General features: G+C 31.9%; 1 protein-coding gene across 1 annotated transcript; it reads right to left on the reverse strand.

Moving 5' to 3' along the window:
• Positions 1–1,751: 1,751 nt before the first annotated feature.
• ERF1 (ethylene response factor 1) lies at positions 1,752–2,731 on the reverse strand. Its single transcript, XM_086429423.1, has one exon. The coding sequence runs from the start codon at positions 2,657–2,659 to the stop codon at positions 1,994–1,996; it is 666 nt and encodes a 221-aa protein (XP_086285549.1). The 5' UTR covers positions 2,660–2,731; the 3' UTR covers positions 1,752–1,993.
• Between the last annotated feature and the right edge of the window lie 13,200 nt (positions 2,732–15,931).

The following is a 15,931-nucleotide window of genomic DNA, read 5'->3' on the forward strand; positions in this document are numbered from 1 at the left end:
ATGATATAAGCAAATTAATATGGGATCATGTAAAAAGTATAATTCGAATCAAACGGCTAAGAATATCCAATCAAGCTGATTTTCATGATGTAGGATGAGGTATTGAAGGTGTTGTAAAGCTAGCCATATTGCAATATTCAACTTTAAAAATATATGGGACCCACGTTTGTGGCTACCACCTATGGTTTTCTCATAATTAAAACCTATGCCCTACATATCATATATTTAATATTATCATTAAATTATGAAAATCAGTGGTACACAACATGGTCAAGCATCAAGATTTGAATTTTTTTTTTCCTTAGTGAGTGTAGTATTGGCCAATTGAGTCCCCACATGACATTAAAACCAAACATTAAATGAGTTCTATGGTGAAAAAAATAAAAAGTTTACATTGCAAGATGCTGATATATGCATGAACCATTACATTATATTATATTATATTATATATATAATTATAATATATGTGTTTATATAGATTGTTTTTAAGAAACTATCTCAATCTAACCACCATGGGGGTGGCTGAATGGTAGTAACTTGGGGCCAAGGAATCTGCTCTTTCTATAGTCTCAAGTTCAAATCCCACTACCCATAAAAAACCTTGGTGGCCACGCACCACTCCACGTAGTGGGGTATAGCCTGAGTGCGGGGCGTAGAGACTAGTCTGGTGCGTGCAAACTGGCCCGGATACCCTTCGTTATCAAAAAAAAAAAAAAAAAACTATCTCAATCTGTGTTTTTCAGCTCTTCTTGTCACTACTTTAAATAATATAGATGTGATATCTACCATATACAAATAAACTTTTCCATTTATTTGTGTACAATATGTTAATAAATATTTGTCTGTTTTTATGTAATCCTCAAGTATTAATAGCAAAAGAATGCTACTTCAATGGCTTAAAGAGATTCTTGTAAAATAAAGTAGAATGAAGAAAATTATACGTTCCTTAACTCTCTCATGAAAAATTTGTATTTAAAAAAAAAAAAAAAAAAAAAATCCAACAAGGAAAAACTATACATCTACATTTTATCTTGCTATATCTTTTATTGTTATGATTATATTCATATCTGCTCTCATTACGATATCCATGTAGTATCTGGATTAGTTAGAAGAAGACCCTCTAAGAATGCAAATTGAGCTTATGATAATAAGATATATAAATATACTTACGATAATATATGTTGAAAATATGTGATTATTATTATTATTATTATTATTATTATAAAGTTGGTGTTCAAATCTAACTGTTTGGAACACTACTTATCATTCACCTTTTGTTTGCATTATGCCACATAATAACTTATATCCAAGTGAAACTCTGCCTTGAAGGTCAGTTCTATATTGATTTGGCTTCAACAATTTGTACTTTTGTTTGCATTATGCCACATAATAACTTGTTTCCAAATGAAACTCTGCCTTGAAGGTCAGTTCTATATTGATTTGGCTTCAACAATTTGTACTTTTGTTTGCATTATGCCACATAATAACTTGTTTTCAAATGAAACTCTGCCTTCAAGGTCAGTTCTTGACTGATTTGGCTTCAACAGTTTGTATGAATATATATGTATATATATATTTTATGAGTAGATGAGTAGTACAATTTAGAGTAAAAAACCATAAAACTGAGGGCCAAAAACATATGCTCTTCCACCGCTGAGTAGCCAAACAAGGTTCAATAACAAGGTTATACTTATGCAGAGCAACTTAATATTTGTTAACAAACATCCCTCCTCAACTTTACAAACAAAAAACAAAAAAGATGATGTAAGAATTTAATTTGATCCCCACCACTACAATCCTGCCACCTTAAAGACAAAAATTACAAATGAACAGGACAAATTTACCCCCATAGATTATAAACTAAACTAGAGAAAAAAAAAAAAAAAAAAAACAGAGAAAGAACCAAAGAAAGAAAGAAAGAGAAGAGAAGAGACCCCACCAAAGAAAAAAAAAAAAAAAAACATGAAAATTAAGTCATGATGATTGTGTTGATTCACCAAGGAGAAACTTCAGATGAATTCAAGAGTTCCTCTAAGTAATCAGCCCCTAAATCCTCCAATTCCACCACATTCTCTATCCTCACATCTCTACCTTTGTTTTTCTTACACATTGATTTTCTCCTCATGGAGTGTCTCTTCTTAAGAGCCACAACAGGTGAACAACCATCTTCAAACCCATACTTAATATCACGAAGTGAATCTCGAACTCGCTCAACTGGAAAATTGAGGATAGCCATTGATCCCCTCATCGAAAAAGCTGCTTGATCGTAAGCCAAAGCAGCAGCCTCAGCGCTATCGAACGTCCCTAACCAAACCCGAATTCCATGTCTTGTAGAATCCCTAATCTCCGCAGCGAATTTTCCCCATGGCCGTTTCCGAACTCCTCTATAGGATTTCTCCTTAATTTCTGGCTCTTCTTTCTTCTTCGAACTTACTTCTTCGTCCTTAATTCGAATAGGGAAAAGGGTATCAGACGACGACGATTCTTTGGCAGCCTCAGCGAGGACACCAAAGAGGAGCATCTCTTCGGAATCATTTTCGTTAAATGGGAGAGATTCTTCATTGAAAACAAACCCATCCCATGAGAAGGATTCAGGTGATCCTGTCGATGATTCAGAAGAAAATTGACAACTTTGGGATTGAAATAGAGATAAATCCATAACTGAATTTGGGGGAGAGGATGGTATTGGATTTGTGTTGGTTTCTTAGTAGTAGTCTATGTTGGTTTGAAAATTTGCAAGTTACCCTTTAAATACCCAAATGAGAGGGAATATCTTTTTAAAATATATGAAAAAATAAATTAAAAGAAAAGAATGGGAGGGTCAGAACATCGGCCAAGGAGGATGTCTTTGCACTGTTCAGATGGTCCAAGTGGGACCAACTTCAAGGTTTTTTTGGCACGTGGGTCAAAATGACTCATGGCGGCTGGGTCAGTGGCTATTTTTTTTTGTGACGTCACTATGGCTAATCTTAATTTGGTCTATTCAGATTTTTTTATTGTGTCTACGTGGCAATTTACTGTGCTGCTTCATGACTTGGGACAGTTGAATGTGAACATTAAACCGTTAGAGTGGGCCCAAAAGGATTCTCTCTCAGCTTGGCTCAGCTATCCTTTGAGTTATTTTGCTTTTAAGAGCTAGAACAGCTTCAACTAGCAAGATCTATGATGGGTTAAGGTCATTATGAAAATTTTATTAATTTTAGTTTTTTCTTAATTTTTATTTTTTCTAGTTTTACATACCTATGCAAATATAATCCATTACATTTGGGGAAAAATGTTATTCTGATTTGAGTTAATTTGAAAATTGTTGTTCGTTTTTGAGTTTCAATTAGAATATAACTTTTTTTTTTGTCCAGTCGACCGAATATTCTACGAGATGACTAACTTTTCAATCTCTTTTTTTTTTATATATGAAGAAATATCATTCTAAAAAGAGTTAAGAGAGAATAAAAGAAGAGGTCGAGAAGACCTAAGGAGAAGCAAATAAAGTGGAACAAGAAAGAAATCGAACGACTAGCTAGGAAAAAGACTCCTTAGAGCATACGGAATCCCACCTATACAAAAATTTCTGGTATTCATTAAATCACGTTTTGAACCACAGAAACAATAAATTCATAATGTTTATTATGACCTCATTAACACTTTCTTTCTTTTCATTTTCATTGTATTTCTCTCCTACAAGGGTAATTATAAAAGCACCCCACAAATTAATAAGGGTAATCCAGCCATAGCCGAATTGTTTTGTCTTAGTTAAAAGTTTTGAAATGAGCTGATTTTTGGTGAGGAGATCATCCTTATAAAAAATCAACCCATTTTTAAACTTCCAACCCCATCCAAATTAATTTACATAATATATATATATATATATATATATATGATTTACAGTTCTGAAATTTATTTTGATAGGGTTAAAAGTTTCAGAATGAGCTGATTTTTAGTGAAGATGATCTCATCATCATAGAAATCAACTCATTCAGAAATTTTTAACCCATATAAAACAAAACAATTATTAATTTGGTGTGGGTTGCCCTTATTAATTCGTGGGGTACTTTTATAATTACCCCACCTACAAATTCCTAAACCTATAAGAAATGAGAAAATATTCTATAAATATTCTCTCTTGCTATTTGAAAGGGTTAGAAGACTAGGCTTGGAAGAAAGAGACCATTTGAGCCAATCCCACTTAAAATTTGATAAGGAAAAAAAATATTAGATCAAATTACTCTATTGAATGAATGATGAATTAGACTATGATCCATTGGCTACTCACACAATTGACATGAAAAGCAATAATTAACTTTCATTTTATGCCATGCATTATGTTAGCCCAAATTTTTTGGATTAACATTTTTACCTACTTTAATAATTATTTGTCTTAGGGAAAATATGATATTTTGAAAAGAAAATGCGTTGATTACAAATTATTTAACTAAAAGGGGAGTTGATTTAGAATTCGGAAACCTACAGTTATATAAGTAAGGTTGGAATTTGTTTTTAAAAAATAATGAAAACTCTTCAACTTTCATCCATGGAAGTTGGCATAGCCAAACCACGTATGTTCTTGAATATCTTGTTTATTTCATCGTTTACGTTTCTAGATTTAGAGATCTAAACTAATAATCTGGAACATTGGTTTTAATGAAAAAGGAAACCTTTTGTTTACATGAGATGTTTGAAAATTTTGGTAAATTAGAAGTGCTTGAATGTTGTGATTTCATTTGTTAATTAGTCAATTTTGTTATAATCGAATTGATCTTTTTATCATTGGCTATGTGACTTACTATCAATCAGTCAAAATTGAACACTTGTCGCGCCCTATATATAGGGGAGGTAGCTTCGTATGCATTTTCTTCTCAATTGTTAATATTTTGTTTCTTAAAATTAAGCAACAAATTCCATATATTTCTTGTAAATAGGTCAAGTAAAATTCAAAATCAATCATGAATGGTAGCTTGTCTCACATATATTTGAACTAGTTATTTTATTTAAAAAATAAACATTTTTCTTCATAGAAACTTGAATAAGATAAGACCAATAATTACATTAAAATAATAGGTTTGGAATAGTCTAGATACAGATCCCCTTGGAGATCTAGAAATAATGCAAAGTCCTCATAAATTGGAGAAATGTTTGAATCTTGCAAGTCTCCTCATGGTAGTTTGATGAAGACTGGTTCTTTTTAGGTAAGGTATCTATCTAGTGGGTATCTTTGATTTTTCATGGTTCATTTTGGAAATTAATTAAAATCACCACTTTTATTTTTATCCATTCATATTCTCCTTCTTTATTATTATTATTTTTTTTAATAATATTAATCCAATAAATCATTCTATGTCTTGACTTTGATTTTGGGCACCATGTCCCTCCCTAGGGAGCTACTAGAAAACTTTAGGACAAATATTTTTCAATATTGGTATCGAAAAGGAAAAAATATAAAAAGATTAATACCAATTTTTAAATTACATTAGATTTTTTTTATCACATCTATGGAAAAATAAAGAACAAATATCTTATATTATATTAACAACATTAGAAAAAAAAAAAAAAAAAAAAATTATTCTTTTAAACTTATAAAATGGGGTCATAAAAATACAAAGATTTCACATATGGCAATTGACGTGGGAGTTTGTTGGATTATCTACGCTGCAAGTTTAAACCCAATTGTCTTTTGCCTCATGGTGATTGGAGTCATAAAAACATACCATTCAAACATTACATAGGTTGCGCTCAAATTATAATCGTAACGTCACGAAACATTATCACATTCATTTAAATAATTTCAATTATTATTTACAATTATGATTAAGCTCATATAAAATCTTAAACCCTAAAAATAGAAATCAATAAAATGAAAAAACAGAGAGAGAGAGAGAGAGATCTTCTATTGGCACCCCAACTTTTATTTATTATTAATCATTTACTTATTTTTTTTTATTTTTAATTATGACATACTAAGTAAAAATTTGGGTGCCAATAATAACTCTATATTTTATCAATAAAATTTCCTACAAATATCTAATTATAGATAAAGAGATGCAAAAAAGTCTTCTTTTTGGCAAGTGGTGGAATAAAAAAATATGAGTCGTCATAATCAGACCACCCCATATGGCAGACTCAATCGACTACCTGACATGGCAAGTTTGAGAACTATAGATCTGCACTCCTTAATATAAATAATTCCCTCGAGATACATTTTTTTATGGGAAAGTACAGTCATGTATCCTGAGGAGTGCAAATCTACAGTTTTCAAATTTGTCACGTCAAGATAGTCGATTGAGTTTTCCACGTGGGTATTCAGATTATCAAGATTCTAAAAACAATAACACCCATATAGACTTGCCAACTCAGTTTCCACGTGTAAGACAAAACTCCATTGTGTTGGCTCCTTATTTCTACTGGCTGTGCATACAACATTTTTCCAGTACAGTGGTTCGTTAAAAGCCGCTGTTTTAAAACTATTCTAAAAGCCGGTTTGCAAGAGCCGTTAGTCGGCTCGAGAAAGTATGATTCTCCTTAGAATAAGAGTAATGATTTCGTACGCTCCCACGTGGCATAATATAATACTCTCATGATGTGGCATTTTTTATAACCATAGATTTTATGCCTTGGGAGACAAAATAATAGATATTTTATGGGGATGTGCAGAATTGTATCCCAAGACATAAAATCTATGGTTATAGCACGTGGCATGTCTGGAGGATATTTTGAGTATCCCACGTGGGAGAGTCTGGTTATCACGACTCTTATTATAAAGCTGATTTAAGCATACTTCTCCACCTTTTGTTCAATATCAGTGATGCCCCATGTTTTCAAGTCGATTATATACTTCTCTTGACCTAAGTCTTCTATGAGTGAATAATAAAAATTTACCTAAATACTCTTATCTTCTACATTCAAAGCTCAAGAACATTGAAATTTTAAAGAGATCTAAAGAAGAATTTTCCCAAATATCTCTGGAGTAAAACCTTTCTCTCATTTTCAATCTTAAAATTATACATACATCGCTTTAAAATTAGTAGAAATGAGATGAAATTTTTTGGGTATGCAGAAGATAAAAGAAATTTTCAATAAAAAAATTAAGAATTTTCTTTAAAAAATTAACATAAACTTAAAAATAATGGATTGACATGAAGAATAAATAAGTTAAAAATAATTTTTCATATAAATTGAAGAGCTTGAACATGACTAATGTTTGGGAGAAAAATCAAGAGTTTTAGTTAATAACTCGAAAATGATATTATTCGAGGAGAAAAATCAAGATAATTTTGTTAGAAGATGATTATATGGGCTTTTAGGTCATTTTATATTAAAATTTCAGACAAAAATTAAGTCAAGGTAGCATGTCAACCCTTTGAAAGCATAGGGATATCTTTGGAATTTCTAAAAATATGGAGGGGCTATGTTTAAACCACTCTCATAATAATTAGTAACAACTGACAAAACTGTCCCCATCCATCACCTCCACTGCAATATTTGCCTCACGTGATCACATCTATCAACTTTTTTGTTTGGTTTTACAAAGCCAATCCCTTTACCAAATACCGACACGTGGCAGTAGTTTTTGACTAGTGTGTTAGGCGAATGATCCAAGACTTGATACATACAGATTCAGAGCATATAGTCTGTTTCCTAGATTTGCGATCACATCAGTGGGCCCCATCATACATAACGATCTCTATCTATATTTATTTTAATCTCAAATCCTGACCGTTCATCTAGCGCCGTCGCAGCGATGCACAATAACAACTTATTGCTATCGTCAGATTACGGTACTCCGCTCTCAATTTGATGACGACCAAACGAAAGCGACTAGGAACTAAGGTGCCTACCATTGATGTTCCCTAGAGATTGTGAGTGAGAATCTCGTGGACCATTTTAATAATTTAAATTCTAAGATATTATTTTATGATAATATGACCTAATTAAGTTATTATAAGACCGACCTTATGATATAAATTAAATAATTATAATAATAATACAACTTTATTTAGCATAATACCTTTTTTTAGTCAAACCTTAACTTTATTTAGCATTTGCTAACTTCAGCTTAAGAGAATCATTTTAATAAAAAATTAATTTTGCAATTATTAAACCAAACATTCAAAACTTACCCTTATAAATATTACAGTAAATTTCTTTTCCTAAGAAAGTAGTTCATTCTCGATTCACATAATCTCTTGTGACTAGAAATGTTGTATTTAATGTTATTTGTTAAAATAACGTAAAGACTATTAGATTCAAATAAAATAAAGAAAAGAAAATTCCTGAAATAACATTGAAATTGACATCATTTGAGACATTGCTGTCGTGGGTGTATCTATAAAATCATAAATGCTTTTCATCGAGATGCGGGTGAGAAGCATCTATGATTCTGTGCACACAACTGTCCTAAATGATGTCAATTTCAATGTTACTCCAGCACGACTCCTAAAAAAAAAAATCAATCTTGTTTTAGCTATCTTGGGCAAAGAAAATTTTTAGTAAGTCGTTGGGTGATTTTTATCATTTCCATATTTAGTTTCGGGCTCTTATCCATTGACCATGATCTTGTCCAAGGATTAGTCTCGGGGCATGTGCAAACAACCGCACATCACACACACCATGTAAGTGAGGATGCACCCTCGCGGGTGGTCCTAAGGAATTAATGCTCATACGGGATATCAAACTTACATTAATTTAATTATTTATATTAAACACGTTATAATTAATTAAAACGTTCTAATCAAAACAATTAGATTATTTAAAACAAGTGGGTAATGGATCGGGTTGAAACAATTTGAATCAAATAAAATTCGGCACAAATTAATTCTTTAATTAGCAAAAACATGGCCACTCTCACCCCCCTTGCGCGTGATGATTGCATGCATCTTGCCCGGTAACTCGCTTCCTAGTTATCTCATTGTATTCAATAGGATTTAAGTTGGCCCTCGTGTGCGCGTGGTTTCACTTATTCTTTCTAACCTTACCACATAAGTAAAGCAAGATAATATATAAAGACATAACAAGATTGTATGCATCGTGCCCGATTAACTTGTTTGCAAGCCGTCTCGTTGGATTCAAGGATCTAGATTTGGCCTCATGTGCTCGTGGCCTCCACTTATTCTTTCTAACTTTACTAGACAAGTAAAGCAAGATAGCAATCGATGTGGAACTAAAATTTTAAAGAACAAATCAAACACTCTTCACCTGTGTTTTGAAGTTATCCAAATAGTTAAAATGTAAAAAAATTACTTGTGTTTTTTAACATTAAAATAATTAAAAGCTAAGAATACACCACTTTATATTTAATATTAATTAAAATAGTTAAATCATAAAAATACAAGAGTAACATGTGTTACTCTTTGCAAAATAGTCGTACATACATAAGAGAAATTATATTATATATGCGGTAGGACCAGACCATTGCTTTGGTGCACATGATTGTGGGAGTGTGCTCAAGAATTTTTTAGGCATATTATATCGTTTGTAACCACAATTGGGAGCAATTTTCTTATTTACTATCAATCACACAATCGCTTAATCTCTAGGCTAGCTATTTGAATGAGAGATTGGATTATTAGGTTGAATGAGTATTGGGTTGAACCATAACCCAACTGATTAATTTATTGGGTTTCAACGCGTGTTATAGAAAATGAGTAATCAAGCATTGAGTTGCAAAACTTGTTGGGTGGGAGATTGTGATGGGTTGATGGTGAAAAACTAAATTAAGATTTTAGTCTGACGGGCAGCGATGATTCCACGTGCCGCAGAAGAGTGAGGATCATGGAGTTTTAATTAAATGTTCTCAAAGCTCTGATACCATGAAAATATTCAAGATAAACTAAACTTCCCGGATGTTTAGATCTTGGGTAAGCATCCTATTAAATACACAAAGGTTACATACATTGGGTTACATACTGCATAATTATTCTAGCTACATAAGATAATGATCCAATGAATCACTGTTGACCGTAATACGATACAACATAATCTAATACTCTAATATGTATAACTTACTAGATCGATCAAGTATGGGCAATGCAGATGCATGGTGTACGTACACAGGTTGTGTGTGGCTTAAGCAATGCAACCAGACAGGGAGGGGGGGTTGGACAAATAGTTTAGGTTCCTCATCCAAACGAAATGTTGTTGGTCGAACCATTTGATTGAGGACCACTAAGAGATTAAGTGATTGGGCCATCCATCAAGTGACAATTCTAAGGGTCACATTGGAATTTATAAGTAATATACCTCACCACAAATCAAACTGCACCAATTTAGCATTTTTTCTTCAGATATTATTTGCATAACAAAGAATCCCAACTATGAAGTTGGCTCGTTGTATCCTGAAAATTACTGAGTTTTGTTGGAAACTTGACTTGAGAGCGAATATTTTCTTAAGACAATGTATTCGTGCCTCAACTTTTACATCTCTTGGTGCATTGTTTTCTAATTTTTTCAGATTCTGGACCCATTTTTCCCCCAACTAGAAATTGGCTCATGATTAGTTGCTTGCTCTTTTTAATAATATTAGGGTTGCAACATTCTCTTTCAATATGGAATCTCAATTGAGGTGGAGGGAGAATTTGAACTTTCAAGAGACTTCAAAGCAAGGTTGAGCCATTTTCAATTTAGAAATAGCCATAAACGATCTTTCTAGCCACCGATGAATACTCCTATATTTCTCCGGATTCAACCATATGAAATATTTTATGCCTCATCTTGTTTCAAATTTGTGACTTCAATCCCAGAGACAATTTCATCTTGGTATGATTTATATGTTCATGGCCAATGTATTTTAGGATTTTTTTTGAGAGAAAGTGAGATTGGAATATTATAAATCTAGTTTTAATGGACATTATGAAAGGATTTCATCATAGCCCGTGGACCCAGAGTTTATATTCTTTTTTATTTTGATTTGCAAATTTTTATTTTGATTATTATCATTGGTGGTAAGACAAGATTTTCCACAATATGAATTTGTGGTACTTGTTGAGAGACACACATCAAAATTGAGATCTTCCAAAGGGGTGGGTCAAGCATTCATGCATCAGTGGGTCCCATAAGTGTGCCATGTGTCAATATTATTATTTAAGATAACAAGGACGGTATTCTTGTCCTAATCAAAACCATATAAAAATGTAGAACCACTTAGTAGATTTTGGCCGAAAAGGTAGAAAATGAGATGATGAAATATATGCTTATATTAAGATAAGTATCTATCACTTTCTAGCAATTCTGTGGTGCATGAACCTGTACACTTCATTGAACAAAGTAGGAACTAAGCTCATGAGAATTCCTTCGCCACAACTAATATTTCTTTGTGATTAAACGTGACAAGTACTTTTAATTAGATATATCTTATTCTCATAGTAGATGTGTTTGATGGGGTTGAAAGACGACTAGTTTGTTAGGTCATTAGGGTCCCTACAGTAGGCCATGAGTTCAATATTTGGTTCACACACACCCTCGATTTTACCTAAGCGTCACTGGGTTTCCAACATTTTCAACTTTTTCCAAAATTCAAAATGAACTCTAATATTATAAATATATATATATATATATTCTAAAGCATACAAGTAAGATACAAATACGCAAAAAGTGTAACCCATGTCATATTCAGCCCAACAGGCCATCGTCTGTCCAAACAATCTCGAGTGACATGGGTTACTTGGACTCATCGACTCCTTCCTCTCTTAATTGGATCGAACAATCCAACCATGGGTCATAGGGTCCTTTTGTAATTAAACATTATACTTGATGGTTGGGCTTTAAATATGCCAACCTTTAGTTCACTGATTTTAGCCTGATTATTCCCCATGGGAGTTAAATTTTTAATCTAATCTCAAATTTTAAGGCCAATTATATCTCCTTGTTTATATCATAGTTTTAAAAATCTAAAAAAATAAAAATATATTAATTTAATAAATATTTTAAAATTATTTTTAATATTTTAAATTAAGTAAAAATATTTATTTTTTGTTCTCAACCAAAAATAGTATTTATAACCAAACAACTTGGTTAATCAAACCTGACCCAGTCATTTCTAATTAGCTGACTTGGTTGAGTTGACAAGTTGGCACGATGAGTTGGTTTCATTAAGTTTGGAGGCCAAGTCACCACTTTTGAAATTTAGTCGAGTCAGTTGAGTTGACTCGAAACTAGATCAAAGTTTTAAAAAATATGATCTAAAATACACAAGGACCTTAGTAAGCCATATATTTATCAACCTAAGATAATGACAACTTGGCACTTAATCTAACAAGACTTGATTTGCAATTAGGAATATTTAAATTGTTGTCACTATTATCATTATCAATTTCAAGGCTAGTGTTGGTGTTATCATCGAAAAGCACAAAATTATTATCGTGATTATCACTTATAAGTACACTATTAAGGCATGTGCAACGTGAAAAAGATTTAGAGCCTAGCATGCATTGAATCTCACCAGGTGCTGGTATTCATTAAGTGATGGGATCTGTGATTTAAATCATCACTTATATTCTTTATTTATTGGTCTTGTCATGAGGGGTGCTTCGGGGAAATGGTAAATTAGCATTAAGTTCCTTAAGGTGGCATTTGTAACGCATTTTAAATCTAATATTGTGCTTCATGTGGTTCAAAAGCATTTTTGGACCCAAATTGAAATTTTGTAACAAACCTAAAAGCATTTCCTAGAAAAATGAGAAACACTAAAGATATTTGAGGGTTTACTTGAATTTAAAAGTAACCTCTATTCACATAGTTTAAGGTGTGAATGAACACCATAAAACAAATTCTATAAATCTATTTTTTAAGGAGTTGGTGCTTAAATCTGATCCAATCTATAGGTTAGGGTAATGAGATTCAATTGTGAGACAAGAAAGGTGTTTAGACACTTCATCTCACCCATCAAATTAATGGTTATCATGCATTGGTAAAATGTGATGAATAAAATCATTTTTTTAAGAGTCGTGATAATATGACTCATCGGATGGCATATTCAAATAACTCCATGATGTGATAAGTTTGGGTATCGTAGATCTGTACGCCTTGGGATACACGATTGTGTTTCCCTCATAAAAACTGTATCCTGAGGCCTATAGATCTACAGTTTATTAACTTGTCCACGCATCATGGAATCATTTGAGTATGCCACTTGGTGAGTCATATTATTACAATCATTTTTTTAAAAGAGTTTTTGGAGTTAGAAAGTAGAGAGGCATGAGATAAAAAGAAAGTGTGAGTATGTCTAGATGTGTTAAAATATGTTCTCAAGGGACTGTTTTCTTTTTTTTCTTTTTTGTATGCCACGAGTTGTGAGTGTTAATCCATTAAAACAACACTCTTAACTCTTTGTATTTTTCAAAATAAAAATATGTGGTGTGTGCAAGGGTGTATGCATGCAAGGATTTTTCTAAGAACTTATTATAAAGGGGAAGATCACATCACATAGATGAATTACTTTCTTCCCCAACCACTAAAATGCTTACACTACATGCAATCCAAGTAAGCTATTAAATAAAGAAACAATGGAAGGTAAATGTTCCCTAAAGAACTTATTATCGACTTAGAAATGGAAAAATTACCTCACATTGAAGGAATTACTCTCTTTCTCATTAGCCATGGAAAGTAAAATAAAATTACACTACTTGCTTTGGAATGTAAATGAACTTGGAAAGTAAGAATTGAAATACAAACTACTAACAATTAAATGCTCCCTAAAGTACTAAGTATGAGCTTTTAGAGGAGATTACCTCACATGGAGGGATTGTTCTCTACTACCCATGCCATAGAGAAAGAAAACAAAGTTACACTACATCGTTTGAAAATTAAAAAGATTAGAGTGATGAGGATATAAGTGGGATTGGGAGTAAATGTAAAAAAAATAAAAATAAAGATATATATCTCCTACCTTGGTATTCTTTATTCTTTTTCTTATAGTTCTAAGCCTTTTAAGTGTGTGAGTAGATAATTGGATAAATTTTTTAGATTTTAGAAGATGGACATGATTTTTTAGATTTTAGAACTGGATAGAATTTTGGGAAGGTAGACTTACTCTTAGAGAAGAATTTGACGGAAAGACAAATCTACCCTCTTTTTTTACTTTAGAAAGGTTTTCTATTTATAGGCCTTTGAAAGACCTTTGATGATATAGAGATTCAAATTCCATAAATTCAATTTATTATTAAGAAATTATCATTAAATGACCTTATTTACCCTCAATTAAAATGTCATTGGTTGTCTTTTATACCTTTTCCAGTCTTACCTATCATGATAATCAAATGATAGAAGTGTAAAAGCTCACAAGATTCTAAAAAATTCCTTGGGAAGGAAAAAAATATCCAAAATCTTTTGAAAGACAAGAAATTAGATGAAAATTGCTCACAATGACATGTAAATAGTATCTAAGATGGGGGTCTAATGGCCAATTAACTTTTCATGACTTTCAACTAACTAAGGTCATGAGGGTAATTTCTATTTTAATTTTAGAGAATTCTCTTGATAATGATTTCAAGACCCTTTGAAGTTAGTCAAACTCCAAATAAAATAAGAGTGATGACATGTAATTAACAAAGAGAGTTTTGATTTTGAAGTCAATTGCTTTGAATAAACTCTCAAAAACTTAAGGGTATAAGAGTAATTGCATTTTTAGGTTCTAGAGAATTCTTTTAGGATGGGCAAAAGTAAGCTTAGTCAAATTTGCATGAAACTCTTAAGAAATGACCTTGAATTAAGCATAAGAGGGTGTCATTAATGGTAAATTACTTTAGAATGAATCTCAACAAGCCAGGGGTTGGAAGATAATTGACATTTTGTATGGACCAAGGGTAAAAGGTGGATGAATTGTACAATTGCATTAAAATCAAGTAAAAATGATTAAACATGATTTAATGTAAAGTTAAAGATGTAAAATTACTTTGTGGTTTCATGAAAAAAGAAGGATTAAGAGAAATTTATAGTTAAAATCCTCTTAAGCACTCAAGTGAAATCAAGTGAACAAATCTCAATCAAAATAACCTAACCGTCTCTGTTTGGATGAAAGAAAGACAAAATAAAAGTATACATGTCTTTGGGTGAGTTATGGACAAGACAAAATTGTGCCTATTCGTAGGTAAGGTGAAGATAGGGTAAAAATAAACATGCCTTGAGTTAGGTAAGGACAAGGCAAAAATTGTACTGTCCTTTGATAACCCCACGGATAGGCTTAAGTGGAGCCAAAATGAAATGTCACTTTGGCCTTATACTATGATCATTCGAACACAATCTAATATATTAAAGATTTTTTCTGTTTTTAAAAAGATCTAACACAATATAAGTTGAGAAGGGGTGTTTAGTGTTTCAGGCACCTATCTTTCAAAAGTTAGGGTTTCAGGCCCCAACTTTTTTAAATTGATATTTTACCCTTACACCTTACTAATAGACCTAAATATTTGTTAACCTTATCAAAATTTTCTTGGCAGTTGTTACCTAGACCTGAAACCTCGTACAGCAGAGGGTACAAACAGTTTTACATAAAACTTCTCCATTTTTACACTTTTAAGTTATTAGTATATTTCTCGCCCCTCTATTTTTACACGATTAACAACAACAAAGCTCTATTAGTAAGGAAGCTCCATTTTTACGTAACAAAGCTTATGGTATTAGTTTCAACCTCCATATTTTGCATCCATTAGTCTCATCTTCCTCATAGTAAAAAATGAAAAAAATAAAATAATAAATAAGGTTAAAATTTTATTATTTAAAACAACACCACCATCTTAAAGTTGCGAGGTGTTTTTATGAAAAGAGAGTATACTTCAATAAGAAAATTTCTCTTTTTTATTACTTAAAAAGAAAAGGAAGTAGTTTTACAACATAACGTTTGTTTATTTTTATCGAAGTTTGGTATTGCCTACAATTGTAATAAAAAATGTACAATTAACTATCACATTTCCTCACAAAAAATAACATGATGATATCGCTTTTATAA

Source organism: Akebia trifoliata, chromosome 16, assembly GCF_017979445.1.
Source record: "Akebia trifoliata isolate Shusen 1 chromosome 16, ASM1797944v1, whole genome shotgun sequence".
In the NCBI taxonomy this organism is placed as follows: domain Eukaryota; kingdom Viridiplantae; phylum Streptophyta; class Magnoliopsida; order Ranunculales; family Lardizabalaceae; genus Akebia; species Akebia trifoliata.

Coding starts and splice junctions, on each gene's coding strand:
- ERF1 (XM_086429423.1), bottom strand. CDS start 2,659: ATGGATTTATCTCTATTTCAATCCCAAAGTTGTCAATTTTCTTCTGAA.